This window comes from Euprymna scolopes, chromosome 46 (genome assembly GCF_053919585.1).
Source record: "Euprymna scolopes isolate OS-2025 chromosome 46, ASM5391958v1, whole genome shotgun sequence".
In the NCBI taxonomy this organism is placed as follows: Eukaryota; Metazoa; Mollusca; class Cephalopoda; order Sepiida; family Sepiolidae; genus Euprymna; species Euprymna scolopes.
The window spans coordinates 101527042-101547647 of NC_136527.1; the positions used below are offsets into that span (position 1 = coordinate 101527042).

General features: G+C 24.2%; 1 protein-coding gene across 2 annotated transcripts in view; it reads left to right on the forward strand.

The window, feature by feature from the left end:
- The window catches only part of LOC145271204 (INO80 complex subunit B-like), a 141302-nt gene extending 122574 nt beyond the window's left edge, over positions 1-18728 (forward strand). For both annotated transcript variants that reach the window (XM_080126769.1, XM_080126770.1), the window contains one exon: positions 18532-18728. In XM_080126769.1, coding sequence (XP_079982895.1) covers positions 18532-18667 — 136 coding nt within the window. In that variant the 3' untranslated portion in view covers positions 18668-18728. The remainder of the gene's footprint in view (positions 1-18531) is intronic.
- The last annotated feature ends 1878 nt before the right edge of the window (positions 18729-20606 follow it).

Consider the following 20606-nt stretch of genomic DNA (forward strand, 5'->3'; position numbering starts at 1 on the left):
TATGAAAAAAAAAAAAATTGGAAAAATTAAATCAATATTTAAAGATTTGGAAGGAGGGTTCATTTTTTATTTTTTTTATTTAACTATTTCTGCGAATTATTGATTATTGATTAGACACTAAGCTACCAGATTATGAAAAAAAAAAAAAATTGGAAAAATTAAATCAATATTTAAAGATTTGGAAGGAGGGTTCATTTTTTTTTTTTTATTTAACTATTTCTGCGAATTATTATTGATTAGACACTAAGCTACCAGATTATGAAAAAAAAAAAAATTGGAAAAATTAAATCAATATTTAAAGATTTGGAAGGAGGGTTCATTTTTTTTTTTTTTATTTAACTATTTCTGCGAATTATTATTGATTATTGATTAGACACTAAGCTACCAGATTATGAAAAAAAAAAAAATTGGAAAAATTAAATCAATATTTAAAGATTTGGAAGGAGGGTTCATTTTTTTATTTTTTTTATTTAACTATTTCTGCGAATTATTATTGATTAGACACTAAGCTACCAGATTATGAAAAAAAAAAAAATTGGAAAAATTAAATCAATATTTAAAGATTTGGAAGGAGGGTTCATTTTTTTATTTTTTTTATTTAACTATTTCTGCGAATTATTATTGATTATTGATTAGACACTAAGCTACCAGATTATGAAAAAAGAAAAATTGGAAAAATTAAATCAATATTTAAAGATTTGGAAGGAGGGTTCATTTTTTTATTTTTTTTTATTTAACTATTTCTGCGAATTATTATTGATTATTGATTAGACACTAAGCTACCAGATTATGAAAAAAAAAAAAAATTGGAAAAATTAAATCAATATTTAAAGATTTGGAAGGAGGGTTCATTTTTTTATTTTTTTTATTTAACTATTTCTGCGAATTATTATTGATTAGACACTAAGCTACCAGATTATGAAAAAAAAAAAAATTGGAAAAATTAAATCAATATTTAAAGAGTTGGAAGGAGGGTTCATTTTTTTTTTTTTATTTTTAACTATTTCTGCGAATTATTATTGATTAGACACTAAGCTACCAGATTATGAAAAAAAAAAAAATTGGAAAAATTAAATCAATATTTAAAGAGTTGGAAGGAGGGTTCATTTTTTTTTTTTTTATTTAACTATTTCTGCGAATTATTATTGATTAGACACTAAGCTACCAGATTATGAAAAAAAAAAAAATTGGAAAAATTAAATCAATATTTAAAGAGTTGGAAGGAGGGTTCATTTTTTTTTTTTATTTTTAACTATTTCTGCGAATTATTATTGATTAGACACTAAGCTACCAGATTATGAAAAAAAAAAAATTGGAAAAATTAAATCAATATTTAAAGATTTGGAAGGAGGGTTCATTTTTTTATTTTTTTTATTTAACTATTTCTGCAGATTATTATTGATTATTGATTAGACACTAAGCTACCAGATTATGAAAAAAGAAAAATTGGAAAAATTAAATCAATATTTAAAGATTTGGAAGGAGGGTTCATTTTTTTATTTTTTTTTATTTAACTATTTCTGCGAATTATTATTGATTATTGATTAGACACTAAGCTACCAGATTATGAAAAAAAAAAAAAATTGGAAAAATTAAATCAATATTTAAAGATTTGGAAGGAGGGTTTATTTATTTTTTTTTTTTTTTTAACTATTTCTGCGAATTATTATTGATTATTGATTAGACACTAAGCTACCAGATTATGAAAAAAAAAAAAATTGGAAAAATTAAATCAATATTTAAAGATTTGGAAGGAGGGTTTATTTATTTTTTTTTTTTATTTAACTATTTCTGCGAATTATTATTGATTAGACACTAAGCTACCAGATTATGAAAAAAGAAAAATTGGAAAAATTAAATCAATATTTAAAGATTTGGAAAGAGGGTTTATTAATTTTTTTTTTTTATTTAACTATTTCTGCGAATTATTATTGATTAGACACTAAGCTACCAGATTATGAAAAAAAAAAAAAATTGGAAAAATTAAATCAATATTTAAAGAGTTGGAAGGAGGGTTCATTTTTTTTTTTTTTATTTAACTATTTCTGCGAATTATTATTGATTATTGATTAGACACTAAGCTACCAGATTATGAAAAAAGAAAAATTGGAAAAATTAAATCAATATTTAAAGATTTGGAAGGAGGGTTTATTTATTTTTTTTTTTTTTTTAACTATTTCTGCGAATTATTATTGATTATTGATTAGACACTAAGCTACCAGATTATGAAAAAAAGAAAAATTGGAAAAATTAAATCAATATTTAAAGATTTGGAAGGAGGGTTCATTTTTTTTTTTATTATTTAACTATTTCTGCGAATTATTATTGATTATTGATTAGACACTAAGCTACCAGATTATGAAAAAAGAAAAATTGGAAAAATTAAATCAATATTTAAAGATTTGGAAGGAGGGTTTATTTATTTATTTTTTTTTTTATTTAACTATTTCTGTGAATTATTATTGATTATTGATTAGACACTAAGCTACCAGATTATGAAAAAAGAAAAATTGGAAAAATTAAATCAATATTTAAAGATTTGGAAGGAGGGTTCATTTTTTTATTTTTTTTTTTATTTAACTATTTCTGTGAATTATTATTGATTATTGATTAGACACTAAGCTACCAGATTATGAAAAAAAAAAAAATTGGAAAAATTAAATCAATATTTAAAGATTTGGAAGGAGGGTTCATTTTTTTATTTTTTTTATTTAACTATTTCTGCGAATTATTATTGATTAGACACTAAGCTACCAGATTATGAAAAAAAAAAAAATTGGAAAAATTAAATCAATATTTAAAGATTTGGAAGGAGGGTTCATTTTTTTATTTTTTTTATTTAACTATTTCTGCGAATTATTATTGATTATTGATTAGACACTAAGCTACCAGATTATGAAAAAAAAAAAAATTGGAAAAATTAAATCAATATTTAAAGATTTGGAAGGAGGGTTCATTTTTTTATTTTTTTTATTTAACTATTTCTGCGAATTATTGATTATTGATTAGACACTAAGCTACCAGATTATGAAAAAAAAAAAAAATTGGAAAAATTAAATCAATATTTAAAGATTTGGAAGGAGGGTTCATTTTTTTTTTTTTATTTAACTATTTCTGCGAATTATTATTGATTAGACACTAAGCTACCAGATTATGAAAAAAAAAAAAATTGGAAAAATTAAATCAATATTTAAAGATTTGGAAGGAGGGTTCATTTTTTATTTTTTTATTTAACTATTTCTGCGAATTATTATTGATTATTGATTAGACACTAAGCTACCAGATTATGAAAAAAAAAAAAAATTGGAAAAATTAAATCAATATTTAAAGATTTGGAAGGAGGGTTCATTTTTTTATTTTTTTTATTTAACTATTTCTGCGAATTATTATTGATTAGACACTAAGCTACCAGATTATGAAAAAAAAAAAAATTGGAAAAATTAAATCAATATTTAAAGATTTGGAAGGAGGGTTCATTTTTTTATTTTTTTTATTTAACTATTTCTGCGAATTATTATTGATTATTGATTAGACACTAAGCTACCAGATTATGAAAAAAGAAAAATTGGAAAAATTAAATCAATATTTAAAGATTTGGAAGGAGGGTTCATTTTTTTATTTTTTTTTATTTAACTATTTCTGCGAATTATTATTGATTATTGATTAGACACTAAGCTACCAGATTATGAAAAAAAAAAAAAATTGGAAAAATTAAATCAATATTTAAAGATTTGGAAGGAGGGTTCATTTTTTTATTTTTTTTATTTAACTATTTCTGCGAATTATTATTGATTAGACACTAAGCTACCAGATTATGAAAAAAAAAAAAAATTGGAAAAATTAAATCAATATTTAAAGATTTGGAAGGAGGGTTCATTTTTTTATTTTTTTTATTTAACTATTTCTGCGAATTATTATTGATTAGACACTAAGCTACCAGATTATGAAAAAAAAAAAAAATTGGAAAAATTAAATCAATATTTAAAGATTTGGAAGGAGGGTTCATTTTTTTTTTTTTTTTATTTAACTATTTCTGCGAATTATTGATTATTGATTAGACACTAAGCTACCAGATTATGAAAAAAAAAAAAAAATTGGAAAAATTAAATCAATATTTAAAGAGTTGGAAGGAGGGTTCATTTTTTTATTTTTTTTATTTAACTATTTCTGCGAATTATTATTGATTATTGATTAGACACTAAGCTACCAGATTATGAAAAAAAAAAAAATTGGAAAAATTAAATCAATATTTAAAGATTTGGAAGGAGGGTTCATTTTTTTTTTTTTTATTTAACTATTTCTGCGAATTATTATTGATTAGACACTAAGCTACCAGATTATGAAAAAAAAAAAAATTGGAAAAATTAAATCAATATTTAAAGATTTGGAAGGAGGGTTCATTTTTTTTTTTTATTTAACTATTTCTGCGAATTATTATTGATTAGACACTATACTACCAGATTATGAAAAAAAAAAAAATTGGAAAAATTAAATCAATATTTAAAGAGTTGGAAGGAGGGTTCATTTTTTTTTTTTTTATTTAACTATTTCTGCGAATTATTATTGATTAGACACTAAGCTACCAGATTATGAAAAAAAAAAAAATTGGAAAAATTAAATCAATATTTAAAGAGTTGGAAGGAGGGTTCATTTTTTTTTTTTTTTTTTTAACTATTTCTGCGAATTATTATTGATTAGACACTAAGCTACCAGATTATGAAAAAAAAAAAAATTGGAAAAATTAAATCAATATTTAAAGAGTTGGAAGGAGGGTTCATTTTTTTTTTTTTTATTTAACTATTTCTGCGAATTATTATTGATTAGACACTAAGCTACCAGATTATGAAAAAAAAAAAAATTGGAAAAATTAAATCAATATTTAAAGAGTTGGAAGGAGGGTTCATTTTTTTTTTTTTTTTTTTTAACTATTTCTGCGAATTATTATTGATTAGACACTAAGCTACCAGATTATGAAAAAAAAAAAAATTGGAAAAATTAAATCAATATTTAAAGAGTTGGAAGGAGGGTTCATTTTTTTTTTTTTTATTTAACTATTTCTGCGAATTATTATTGATTAGACACTAAGCTACCAGATTATGAAAAAAAAAAAAAATTGGAAAAATTAAATCAATATTTAAAGAGTTGGAAGGAGGGTTCATTTTTTTTTTTTTTATTTAACTATTTCTGCGAATTATTATTGATTAGACACTAAGCTACCAGATTATGAAAAAAAAAAAAATTGGAAAAATTAAATCAATATTTAAAGAGTTGGAAGGAGGGTTCATTTTTTATTTTTTATTTTTAACTATTTCTGCGAATTATTATTGATTAGACACTAAGCTACCAGATTATGAAAAAAAAAAAAATTGGAAAAATTAAATCAATATTTAAAGAGTTGGAAGGAGGGTTCATTTTTTTTTTTTTTATTTAACTATTTCTGCGAATTATTATTGATTAGACACTAAGCTACCAGATTATGAAAAAAAAAAAAATTGGAAAAATTAAATCAATATTTAAAGAGTTGGAAGGAGGGTTCATTTTTTTATTTTTTTTATTTAACTATTTCTGCGAATTATTATTGATTATTGATTAGACACTAAGCTACCAGATTATGAAAAAAAAAAAAATTGGAAAAATTAAATCAATATTTAAAGATTTGGAAGGAGGGTTCATTTTTTTTTTTTTTATTTAACTATTTCTGCGAATTATTATTGATTAGACACTAAGCTACCAGATTATGAAAAAAAAAAAAAATTGGAAAAATTAAATCAATATTTAAAGATTTGGAAGGAGGGTTCATTTTTTTTTTTTTATTTAACTATTTCTGCGAATTATTATTGATTAGACACTAAGCTACCAGATTATGAAAAAAAAAAAAATTGGAAAAATTAAATCAATATTTAAAGAGTTGGAAGGAGGGTTCATTTTTTTTTTTTTTATTTAACTATTTCTGCGAATTATTATTGATTAGACACTAAGCTACCAGATTATGAAAAAAAAAAAAATTGGAAAAATTAAATCAATATTTAAAGAGTTGGAAGGAGGGTTCATTTTTTTATTTTTATTTTTAACTATTTCTGCGAATTATTATTGATTAGACACTAAGCTACCAGATTATGAAAAAAAAAAAAAAATTGGAAAAATTAAATCAATATTTAAAGAGTTGGAAGGAGGGTTCATTTTTTTTTTTTTTATTTAACTATTTCTGCGAATTATTATTGATTAGACACTAAGCTACCAGATTATGAAAAAAAAAAAAATTGGAAAAATTAAATCAATATTTAAAGAGTTGGAAGGAGGGTTCATTTTTTTTTTTTTTTTTTAACTATTTCTGCGAATTATTATTGATTAGACACTAAGCTACCAGATTATGAAAAAAAAAAAAATTGGAAAAATTAAATCAATATTTAAAGAGTTGGAAGGAGGGTTCATTTTTTTTTTTTTTATTTAACTATTTCTGCGAATTATTATTGATTAGACACTAAGCTACCAGATTATGAAAAAAAAAAAAATTGGAAAAATTAAATCAATATTTAAAGAGTTGGAAGGAGGGTTCATTTTTTTTTTTTTTTTTTTAACTATTTCTGCGAATTATTATTGATTAGACACTAAGCTACCAGATTATGAAAAAAAAAAAAATTGGAAAAATTAAATCAATATTTAAAGAGTTGGAAGGAGGGTTCATTTTTTTTTTTTTTATTTAACTATTTCTGCGAATTATTATTGATTAGACACTAAGCTACCAGATTATGAAAAAAAAAAAAATTGGAAAAATTAAATCAATATTTAAAGAGTTGGAAGGAGGGTTCATTTTTTTTATTTTTTTTATTTAACTATTTCTGCGAATTATTATTGATTAGACACTAAGCTACCAGATTATGAAAAAAAAAAAATTGGAAAAATTAAATCAATATTTAAAGATTTGGAAGGAGGGTTCATTTTTTTATTTTTTTTATTTAACTATTTCTGCGAATTATTATTGATTATTGATTAGACACTAAGCTACCAGATTATGAAAAAAGAAAAATTGGAAAAATTAAATCAATATTTAAAGATTTGGAAGGAGGGTTCATTTTTTTATTTTTCTTTATTTAACTATTTCTGCGAATTATTATTGATTATTGATTAGACACTAAGCTACCAGATTATGAAAAAAAAAAAAAAATTGGAAAAATTTAATCAATATTTAAAGATTTGGAAGGAGGGTTCATTTTTTTATTTTTTTTATTTAACTATTTCTGCGAATTATTATTGATTAGACACTAAGCTACCAGATTATGAAAAAAAAAAAATTGGAAAAATTAAATCAATATTTAAAGATTTGGAAGGAGGGTTCATTTTTTTTTTTTTTTTATTTAACTATTTCTGCGAATTATTATTGATTAGACACTAAGCTACCAGATTATGAAAAAAAAAAAAAATTGGAAAAATTAAATCAATATTTAAAGATTTGGAAGGAGGGTTCATTTTTTTTTTTTTTTTATTTAACTATTTCTGCGAATTATTGATTATTGATTAGACACTAAGCTACCAGATTATGAAAAAAAAAAAAAATTGGAAAAATTAAATCAATATTTAAAGATTTGGAAGGAGGGTTCATTTTTTTATTTTTTTTATTTAACTATTTCTGCGAATTATTATTGATTATTGATTAGACACTAAGCTACCAGATTATGAAAAAAAAAAAAATTGGAAAAATTAAATCAATATTTAAAGATTTGGAAGGAGGGTTCATTTTTTTTTTTTTTATTTAACTATTTCTGCGAATTATTATTGATTAGACACTAAGCTACCAGATAATGAAAAAAAAAAAAATTGGAAAAATTAAATCAATATTTAAAGAGTTGGAAGGAGGGTTCATTTTTTTTTTTTTTATTTAACTATTTCTGCGAATTATTATTGATTAGACACTAAGCTACCAGATTATGAAAAAAAAAAAAATTGGAAAAATTAAATCAATATTTAAAGAGTTGGAAGGAGGGTTCATTTTTTTTTTTTTTATTTTTAACTATTTCTGCGAATTATTATTGATTAGACACTAAGCTACCAGATTATGAAAAAAAAAAAAATTGGAAAAATTAAATCAATATTTAAAGAGTTGGAAGGAGGGTTCATTTTTTTTTTTTTTATTTAACTATTTCTGCGAATTATTATTGATTAGACACTAAGCTACCAGATTATGAAAAAAAAAAAAATTGGAAAAATTAAATCAATATTTAAAGATTTGGAAGGAGGGTTCATTTTTTTTTTTTATTTTTAACTATTTCTGCGAATTATTATTGATTAGACACTAAGCTACCAGATTATGAAAAAAAAAAAAATTGGAAAAATTAAATCAATATTTAAAGATTTGGAAGGAGGGTTCATTTTTTTATTTTTTTTATTTAACTATTTCTGCGAATTATTATTGATTATTGATTAGACACTAAGCTACCAGATTATGAAAAAAGAAAAATTGGAAAAATTAAATCAATATTTAAAGATTTGGAAGGAGGGTTCATTTTTTTATTTTTTTTTATTTAACTATTTCTGCGAATTATTATTGATTATTGATTAGACACTAAGCTACCAGATTATGAAAAAAAAAAAAAATTGGAAAAATTTAATCAATATTTAAAGATTTGGAAGGAGGGTTCATTTTTTTATTTTTTTTATTTAACTATTTCTGCGAATTATTATTGATTAGACACTAAGCTACCAGATTATGAAAAAAAAAAAAATTGGAAAAATTAAATCAATATTTAAAGATTTGGAAGGAGGGTTCATTTTTTTTTTTTTTTTATTTAACTATTTCTGCGAATTATTATTGATTAGACACTAAGCTACCAGATTATGAAAAAAAAAAAAAATTGGAAAAATTAAATCAATATTTAAAGATTTGGAAGGAGGGTTCATTTTTTTATTTTTTTTATTTAACTATTTCTGCGAATTATTGATTATTGATTAGACACTAAGCTACCAGATTATGAAAAAAAAAAAAAATTGGAAAAATTAAATCAATATTTAAAGATTTGGAAGGAGGGTTCATTTTTTTATTTTTTTTATTTAACTATTTCTGCGAATTATTATTGATTATTGATTAGACACTAAGCTACCAGATTATGAAAAAAAAAAAAATTGGAAAAATTAAATCAATATTTAAAGATTTGGAAGGAGGGTTCATTTTTTTTTTTTTTATTTAACTATTTCTGCGAATTATTATTGATTAGACACTAAGCTACCAGATTATGAAAAAAAAAAAAATTGGAAAAATTAAATCAATATTTAAAGATTTGGAAGGAGGGTTCATTTTTTTTTTTTTATTTAACTATTTCTGCGAATTATTATTGATTAGACACTAAGCTACCAGATTATGAAAAAAAAAAAAATTGGAAAAATTAAATCAATATTTAAAGAGTTGGAAGGAGGGTTCATTTTTTTTTTTTTTATTTAACTATTTCTGCGAATTATTATTGATTAGACACTAAGCTACCAGATTATGAAAAAAAAAAAAATTGGAAAAATTAAATCAATATTTAAAGAGTTGGAAGGAGGGTTCATTTTTTTTTTTTATTTTTAACTATTTCTGCGAATTATTATTGATTAGACACTAAGCTACCAGATTATGAAAAAAAAAAAAAATTGGAAAAATTAAATCAATATTTAAAGATTTGGAAGGAGGGTTCATTTTTTTTTTTTTTATTTAACTATTTCTGCGAATTATTATTGATTAGACACTAAGCTACCAGATTATGAAAAAAAAAAAAATTGGAAAAATTAAATCAATATTTAAAGATTTGGAAGGAGGGTTCATTTTTTTTTTTTTTATTTAACTATTTCTGCGAATTATTAATGATTAGACACTAAGCTACCAGATTATGAAAAAAAAAAAAATTGGAAAAATTAAATCAATATTTAAAGATTTGGAAGGAGGGTTCATTTTTTTTTTTTTATTTAACTATTTCTGCGAATTATTAATGATTAGACACTAAGCTACCAGATTATGAAAAAAAAAAAAATTGGAAAAATTAAATCAATATTTAAAGATTTGGAAGGAGGGTTCATTTTTTTATTTTTTTTATTTAACTATTTCTGCGAATTATTATTGATTAGACACTAAGCTACCAGATTATGAAAAAAAAAAAAATTCGAAAAATTAAATCAATATTTAAAGATTTGGAAGGAGGGTTCATTTGTTTATTTTTTTTATTTAACTATTTCTGCGAATTATTATTGATTATTGATTAGACACTAAGCTACCAGATTATGAAAAAAAAAAAAAATTGGAAAAATTAAATCAATATTTAAAGATTTGGAAGGAGGGTTCATTTTTTTATTTTTTTTATTTAACTATTTCTGCGAATTATTATTGATTATTGATTAGACACTAAGCTACCAGATTATGAAAAAAAAAAAAATTGGAAAAATTAAATCAATATTTAAAGATTTGGAAGGAGGGTTCATTTTTTTATTTTTTTTATTTAACTATTTCCGCGAATTATTATTGATTAGACACTAAGCTACCAGATTATGAAAAAAAAAAAAATTGGAAAAATTAAATCAATATTTAAAGATTTTGAAGGAGGGTTCATTTTTTTATTTTTTTTATTTAACTATTTCTGCGAATTATTATTGATTAATGATTAGACACTAAGCTACCAGATTATGAAAAAAAAAAAAATTGGAAAAATTAAATCAATATTTAAAGATTTGGAAGGAGGGTTCATTTTTTTTTTTTTATTTAACTATTTCTGCGAATTATTAATGATTAGACACTAAGCTACCAGATTATGAAAAAAAAAAAAATTGGAAAAATTAAATCAATATTTAAAGATTTGGAAGGAGGGTTCATTTTTTTATTTTTTTTATTTAACTATTTCTGCGAATTATTATTGATTATTGATTAGACACTAAGCTACCAGATTATGAAAAAAAAAAAATTGGAAAAATTAAATCAATATTTAAAGATTTGGAAGGAGAGTTCATTTTTTTTTTTTTTTTTTTAACTATTTCTGCGAATTATTAATGATTAGACACTAAGCTACCAGATTATGAAAAAAAAAAAAATTGGAAAAATTAAATCAATATTTAAAGATTTGGAAGGAGGGTTCATTTTTTTTTTTTTATTTAACTATTTCTGCGAATTATTAATGATTAGACACTAAGCTACCAGATTATGAAAAAAAAAAAAATTGGAAAAATTAAATCAATATTTAAAGATTTGGAAGGAGGGTTCATTTTTTTATTTTTTTTATTTAACTATTTCTGCGAATTATTATTGATTAGACACTAAGCTACCAGATTATGAAAAAAAAAAAAATTGGAAAAATTAAATCAATATTTAAAGATTTGGAAGGAGGGTTCATTTTTTTATTTTTATTTAACTATTTCTTCGAATTATTATTGATTAGACACTAAGCTACCAGATTATGAAAAAAAAAAAAATTGGAAAAATTAAATCAATATTTAAAGATTTGGAAGGAGGGTTCATTTTTTTTTTTTTATTTAACTATTTCTGCGAATTATTATTGATTAGACACTAAGCTACCAGATTATGAAAAAAAAAAAAATTGGAAAAATTAAATCAATATTTAAAGATTTGGAAGGAGGGTTCATTTTTTTATTTTTTTTATTTAACTATTTCTGCGAATTATTATTGATTAGACACTAAGCTACCAGATTATGAAAAAAAAAAAAATTGGAAAAATTAAATCAATATTTAAAGATTTGGAAGGAGGGTTCATTTTTTTATTTTTATTTAACTATTTCTGCGAATTATTATTGATTATTGATTAGACACTAAGCTACCAGATTATGAAAAAAAAAAAAATTGGAAAAATTAAATCAATATTTAAAGATTTGGAAGGAGGGTTCATTTTTTTTTTTTTATTTAACTATTTCTGCGAATTATTATTGATTAGACACTAAGCTACCAGATTATGAAAAAAAAAAAAATTGGAAAAATTAAATCAATATTTAAAGATTTGGAAGGAGGGTTCATTTTTTTTTTTTTATTTAACTATTTCTGCGAATTATTAATGATTAGACACTAAGCTACCAGATTATGAAAAAAAAAAAAATTGGAAAAATTAAATCAATATTTAAAGATTTGGAAGGAGGGTTCATTTTTTTATTTTTTTTATTTAACTATTTCTGCGAATTATTATTGATTAGACACTAAGCTACCAGATTATGAAAAAAAAACAAATTGGAAAAATTAAATCAATATTTAAAGATTTGGAAGGAGGGTTCATTTTTTTATTTTTTTTATTTAACTATTTCTGCGAATTATTATTGATTATTGATTAGACACTAAGCTACCAGATTATGAAAAAAAAAAAAATTGGAAAAATTAAATCAATATTTAAAGATTTGGAAGGAGGGTTCATTTTTTTATTTTTTTTATTTAACTATTTCTGCGAATTATTATTGATTAGACACTAAGCTACCAGATTATGAAAAAAAAAAAAATTGGAAAAATTAAATCAATATTTAAAGATTTGGAAGGAGGGTTCATTTTTTTATTTTTTTTTATTTAACTATTTCTGCGAATTATTATTGATTAGACACTAAGCTACCAGATTATGAAAAAAAAAAAAATTGGAAAAATTAAATCAATATTTAAAGATTTGGAAGGAGGGTTCATTTTTTTATTTTTTTTATTTAACTATTTCTGCGAATTATTATTGATTATTGATTAGACACTAAGCTACCAGATTATGAAAAAAAAGAAAATTGGAAAAATTAAATCAATATTTAAAGATTTGGAAGGAGGGTTCATTTTTTTATTTTTTTTATTTAACTATTTCTGCGAATTATTATTGATTAGACACTAAGCTACCAGATTATGAAAAAAAAAAAAATTAGAAAAATTAAATCAATATTTAAAGATTTGGAAGGAGGGTTCATTTTTTTATTTTTTTTATTTAACTATTTCTGCGAATTATTATTGATTAGACACTAAGCTACCAGATTATGAAAAAAAAAAAAATTGGAAAAATTAAATCAATATTTAAAGATTTGGAAGGAGGGTTCATTTTTTTATTTTTATTTAACTATTTCTGCGAATTATTATTGATTAGACACTAAGCTACCAGATTATGAAAAAAAAAAAAAATTGGAAAAATTAAATCAATATTTAAAGATTTGGAAGGAGGGTTCATTTTTTTATTTTTATTTAACTATTTCTGCGAATTATTATTGATTAGACACTAAGCTACCAGATTATAAAAAAAAAAAAAATTGGAAAAATTAAATCAATATTTAAAGATTTGGAAGGAGGGTTCATTTTTTTATTTTTTTTATTTAACTATTTCTGCGAATTATTATTGATTATTGATTAGACACTAAGCTACCAGATTATGAAAAAAAAGAAAATTGGAAAAATTAAATCAATATTTAAAGATTTGGAAGGAGGGTTCATTTTTTTATTTTTTTTATTTAACTATTTCTGCGAATTATTATTGATTAGACACTAAGCTACCAGATTATGAAAAAAAAAAAAAATTGGAAAAATTAAATCAATATTTAAAGATTTGGAAGGAGGGTTCATTTTTTTATTTTTTTTATTTAACTATTTCTGCGAATTATTATTGATTATTGATTAGACACTAAGCTACCAGATTATGAAAAAAAAGAAAATTGGAAAAATTAAATCAATATTTAAAGATTTGGAAGGAGGGTTCATTTTTTTATTTTTTTTATTTAACTATTTCTGCGAATTATTATTGATTAGACACTAAGCTACCAGATTATGAAAAAAAAGAAAATTGGAAAAATTAAATCAATATTTAAAGATTTGGAAGGAGGGTTCATTTTTTTATTTTTTTTATTTAACTATTTCTGCGAATTATTATTGATTAGACACTAAGCTACCAGATTATGAAAAAAAAAAAATTGGAAAAATTAAATCAATATTTAAAGATTTGGAAGGAGGGTTTATTTATTTTTTTTATTTTATTTAACTATTTCTGCGAATTATTATTGATTATTGATTAGACACTAAGCTACCAGATTATGAAAAAAAAAAAAAATTGGAAAAATTAAATCAATATTTAAAGAGTTGGAAAGAGGGTTCATTTTTTTTTTTTTTTTTTTTATTTAACTATTTCTGCGAATTATTATTGATTATTGATTAGACACTAAGCTACCAGATTATGAAAAAAAAAAAAAAATTGGAAAAATTAAATCAATATTTAAAGATTTGGAAGGAGGGTTCATTTTTTTTTTTTTTATTTAACTATTTCTGCGAATTATTATTGATTAGACACTAAGCTACCAGATTATGAAAAAAAAAAAAATTGGAAAAATTAAATCAATATTTAAAGATTTGGAAGGAGGGTTCATTTTTTTTTTTTTTTTTATTTAACTATTTCTGCGAATTATTGATTATTGATTAGACACTAAGCTACCAGATTATGAAAAAAAAAAAAAATTGGAAAAATTAAATCAATATTTAAAGATTTGGAAGGAGGGTTCATTTTTTTTTTTTTTTTTATTTAACTATTTCTGCGAATTATTGATTATTGATTAGACACTAAGCTACCAGATTATGAAAAAAAAAAAAATTGGAAAAATTAAATCAATATTTAAAGATTTGGAAGGAGGGTTTATTTATTTTTTTTTTTTTATTTAACTATTCTGCGAATTATTATTGATTATTGATTAGACACTAAGCTACCAGATTATGAAAAAAGAAAAATTGGAAAAATTAAATCAATATTTAAAGATTTGGAAGGAGGGTTTATTTATTTTTTTTTTTATTTAACTATTCTGCGAATTATTATTGATTATTGATTAGACACTAAGCTACCAGATTATGAAAAAAAAAAAATTGGAAAAATTAAATCAATATTTAAAGATTTGGAAGGAGGGTTTATTTATTTGTTTTTTTTTATTTAACTATTCTGCGAATTATTATTGATTATTGATTAGACACTAAGCTACCAGATTATGAAAAAAGAAAAATTGGAAAAATTAAATCAATATTTAAAGATTTGGAAGGAGGGTTTATTTATTTTTTTTTTTTTATTTAACTATTCTGCGAATTATTATTGATTATTGATTAGACACTAAGCTACCAGATTATGAAAAAAAAAAAATTGGAAAAATTAAATCAATATTTAAAGATTTGGAAGGAGGGTTTATTTATTTTATTTTTTTTATTTAACTATTTCTGCGAATTATTATTGATTATTGATTAGACACTAAGCTACCAGATTATGAAAAAAAAAAAATTGGAAAAATTAAATCAATATTTAAAGATTTGGAAGGAGGGTTTATTTATTTTTTTTTTTTTATTTAACTATTCTGCGAATTATTATTGATTATTGATTAGACACTAAGCTACCAGATTATGAAAAAAAAAAAAAATTGGAAAAATTAAATCAATATTTAAAGATTTGGAAGGAGGGTTTATTTATTTTTTTTTTTTTATTTAACTATTCTGCGAATTATTATTGATTATTGATTAGACACTAAGCTACCAGATTATGAAAAAAAAAAAATTGGAAAAATTAAATCAATATTTAAAGATTTGGAAGGAGGGTTTATTTATTTTTTTTATTTTTATTTAACTATTTCTGCGAATTATTAATGATTATTGATTAGACACTAAGCTACCAGATTATGAAAAAAGAAAAATTGGAAAAATTAAATCAATATTTAAAGATTTGGAAGGAGGGTTTATTTATTTTTTTTTTTTATTTAACTATTCTGCGAATTATTATTGATTATTGATTAGACACTAAGCTACCAGATTATGAAAAAAAAAAAATTGGAAAAATTAAATCAATATTTAAAGATTTGGAAGGAGGGTTTATTTATTTTTTTTTTTTTATTTAACTATTCTGCGAATTATTATTGATTATTGATTAGACACTAAGCTACCAGATTATGAAAAAAGAAAAATTGGAAAAATTAAATCAATATTTAAAGATTTGGAAGGAGGGTTTATTTATTTTTTTTTTTTTATTTAACTATTCTGCGAATTATTATTGATTATTGATTAGACACTAAGCTACCAGATTATGAAAAAAAAAAAAATTGGAAAAATTAAATCAATATTTAAAGATTTGGAAGGAGGGTTTATTTATTTTTTTTTTTTTATTTAACTATTCTGCGAATTATTATTGATTATTGATTAGACACTAAGCTACCAGATTATGAAAAAAAAAAAAATTGGAAAAATTAAATCAATATTTAAAGATTTGGAAGGAGGGTTTATTTATTTTTTTTTTATTATTTAACTATTCTGCGAATTATTATTGATTATTGATTAGACACTAAGCTACCAGATTATGAAAAAAAAAAAATTGGAAAAATTAAATCAATATTTAAAGATTTGGAAGGAGGGTTTATTTATTTTTTTTATTTTTATTTAACTATTTCTGCGAATTATTAATGATTATTGATTAGACACTAAGCTACCAGATTATGAAAAAAGAAAAATTGGAAAAATTAAATCAATATTTAAAGATTTGGAAGGAGGGTTTATTTATTTATTTTTTTTTATTTAACTATTCTGCGAATTATTATTGATTAGACACTAAGCTACCAGATTATGAAAAAAAAAAAATTGGAAAAATTAAATCAATATTTAAAGACTTGGAAGGAGGGTTCAGTTTTATTTTTATTTATTTATTTTTTTTATTTTTTTAATTTTTATTCAATTTTCACCCCAATCAAGGCACAGTGCCACTTTGAATTAAGGAGATACTATCAAGGACATAAGTTGCGGGGGCATTGTGAAGGGAGATGAGTAGAAAGATGCTTGTTCACATTCCACTTGAACTTCTGCATGTCAGTACAGTTGGGAAAGCAGAATTCTGGAAGTTTCCAAAGTCTAGCAGTTCTGGGAAAGAAACTAATGGATTAGAAGGCCGTCTTACACCTACGGATCTCTACTGTGAAGGGGTGGGATTTAGTTGCTTGTCGAGTTTGTTGGGAATATTTACATTGAGGGGGCACAAATGTTTGTAGTTCGTCAGAGCATTCACCATTAAAGTACTTGTAGAACAGGCAGAGGTATGCAACATTACATCGGTGGGACATAGGCTGAAGCCTAGATGACAGTTCAGGACCTATCAAGTTGGCAACTCTCTTTTGAACCCTGTCCAGGAGTGAGAGACAAGCAGCAGATGCACCAGCCCAGATGTGACAACAGTACTCCATACATAGGCAAATGGTGGTCTTGTAGAGCTACAGGATACTTTGAGGCGTAAGTAGTTTTCTAGCACAGTAGAGAGAGCCCACCTTCCTCGCAACAGCCTTGGCAATATTATTTTATTTCGGACTATTATTCTCATCTTTACCACCAATCACTGCAGTCTGTAGTTGTTGTCGTCTCACCACGTTCTGGCCAAGTAAACCTCTGGCCAGCTTTGGGTAGGATTGAAACCGCTATCTTTAGGCATGTCCAGCTGGAACCATAGAGATTCAACGTCTCTATCAACTGCGCCATGGGCCCCGTGAAAAACAACAACCAATAAAGATGAAAACAACGACTAATAAAGATGAGAATAATAGTCCGAAATAAAAAAATAAATTAATATATATAACGCTCATCTCAAAAATGAATTCCAATTAAGGAATAAGATATAAAATCTTGGCAATGCTCTCAATGTATCTATTCCAGTTCATGTTTCCTGTTAACGTTAGGCCGAGGAGTTTAAAGGAAGTACTTTCAGGTAATGTGTTCTTGCCCATTGCTATTGGTGATAGAGAAGGTTTCTTGTAATTATTGAAGGAAACAAGTTTAGTCAGTCTCACATACGTTTTAGTAAATTGATCCCCCATTTTTAGAACTGATCTACATCCTCGTTTTGACATTGGCTCCTTCAACCCCCCCACCCGCTATTATTATTATTATTTTTATTTATTTATTTTTTTTTTGCGACTTTTTACTTTAAAAAAAAGTTCAGTCCGTCACGTGTTTTATTTTTGTTTCATAATAATAACACAGAAAGTGTTAAAACTAAATTATTTTTTAAAATAAATATATGGTTCTTTTAATTTTTTTTTTTTTTAACATAATTTTCCGTTGTTGATACTAAATGATAAAAAAGGAATTTTATCTTAAAACTAAAATTTATTGATCATAAAAGCGAATTTAAGTAAAAAAAAATACAAATGGCACGAGTAGATATATTAAATAATGGCACGATCTAAAAATAGTAGTGCTTTATGTTACAAGTGGCAATGTGCCTTTTTTTTTGGGGGGGGGGAGGTGAAAAGAGTAAATGTAGCCAAAACCACTTGGCTATTTCAAACGAATATATCTCTTTTGAAGGACATATCAGAATCCATTAATTTAATTGGAATCGTCCCAGCATTAATACCTTGCCTGGTTATATAAACAAACAAACTGGTCCATACTCCTTGAGCAGTGCTGGTACCTATTATTAATGTTGGTATAATTAATCAGAATTAGGAAATGTGACTCACCATGGTGGGCAATTCTTGCTACTGGTAGCCTTGCCATTTTTGAGCCGTAGTTGGATCCACCATCTGTCCCATTTTTTTCTAACTTATAGTTTTTTTTATCTTCCACAGACCCTCGAAGGTGCGTACATGTGGGGTCCGAAACTGTACACAACCCAAAAAGTATTCCTGCTCCAAGACCGGAATCCCACTTTGCAGTTTCCAATGCTACAAGAAAAATTTGCTATTCCATAAACTTGTACTGTAAGCTATTTGTATATATTTGTATATATATATATATATCTTTTTTTTTCTTTTTTTTTTTTTTTTGTTGCAAACAAAAATAAAACCTTTCTTTTTTAAAAAAAAAAAAAAAAAAACCCCAACTTTTTTTTGTTTTGTTTATTTAATACGAATAGGGACATTCGGCATTGCCTGGGATGAAAGTGTAACCTATTTCTATTAAAACTGCTGCGAGGTTATGGTGTTATAGAGATATACCAGTTTAAAAACTAGTCTACCAAATAGCTTCGCGTAAAGCGAACACACAGACACAATTCAATTATCGCTCTTTTGCCCCCTGTCTCTGGCACACAGGTGGCGACTAATTTCCTCTTTTCCTTTTTTCCACTCCCTCTTTTTTTTTTTAGATAGCACGCAGCTAGAACACTCGCGCCATGCGCTCAAAGCGCGCCTTACACACACAAGCCGATGTTGTAATGCAATTGAACTTTCGTGTATTATCCAGCTTTATCGAAGCAAGCTTAAACATTGGAAATCATGAACAAATACTTCAGTAAGAACTTTAAACAAAATACTTAATCTCTGATCACACTTGATAGGCAAAAATCAACAACACGCATGTACACACACACACTGTATAAAATATTCTTTCTTGTTTTGATCAAGTCTATGGTTGTGTGTGTGTGTGTGTATATATTTATATATATATATATATATATATATATATATATATATAAGCATTTCAGCCCGGTGTTGCCCGGGTGTTTGGAGGTGTATGTTAAGCAAAAAAAAAAAAGGTGGTCAATTATTTTAACTTTGACCCCTATTATTACCCCTTAACATTTATTGTTTTGGGCTCAAATCAAGTTATTAAGTTAGATCCATGTCCAAGGAACCTATATCTAAAATTTCAAGTGTTTAGACCCAAAATTGTAAGATGAGTTTGGTAGAGTTCTCAAAGGTCAGATCGTTGAACTTTGACCCCTTAACAGCCAAATTTCTGGCTGAAAACTGATTACAAAGATTTTTTTAATTTTTTTTATTACATTTTCACCCCAAACAAGGCACATTGCCACTTTAGTGTAGGGGGCTACTATCAGGGCAACAACTACTGGGGTACTATGTAGGGATTTGGGCAGCAAGATTTTGGTTCACGTTGCACTTGAACTTCTGCATGTCAGTACAGTTGGGGAAGCAGGGACCTGGAATGGAATTCCAAAGTCTAGCGGTTCTGGGGAAGAAACTACTGGAGTAGAAAGATCTTTTACATCTAGGGATCTCTACAGTGTGGGGATGGGATTTTGAAGCCTGTCGGGTCTGTTCACGTCGTGGGGGCACAAGTGCTTGCAGTTCGTCAGAGCATTCACCATTATAATACTTGTAGAACAGGGAAAGGGATGCAACGTTTCGTTGATGGGACAGAGGCTGAAGCTTAGATGCCAGTTTCCCAAATCTCAGTACCCTGTATATCAAATTTTGAGTCTGCAGACTGAAAATTGACAGAGTTATTGCATAGGGAAATGTACACAGACACACACACACAGACACGTTCACTTTTGCAGATATATAGATATATAAACTCGGTATCTATTTTCTTTAATTTATGTTGATGAACACGCAAGCATACCTCAACAGTGCTTAATAACAGGGACTGACAGCTTAGATGTTGGCAACCTTCATGTAGTCCGTCTTGTAAGTATTCAATGTCTTTCTAGAAATAATTCTGACTAGAAAAATATCAGGGAAACCAATGGCAAGAATAGAATTTTTGGATATGATCATAGCTTTTATCTCTCTCTTTCTACCTCCCCAGTTTTTCTCCTTCCTCTCCCAACCCCCATCTTTTTTCTCCACCAATTCCTATCTAGCTGATCACATTACTAACCCTGTTTAAATGTTAAGCACATGCATACTGAATAATCTTGGTTGAAGTGAGTGTTCCTAATGATGGAGGTCTGAACAGA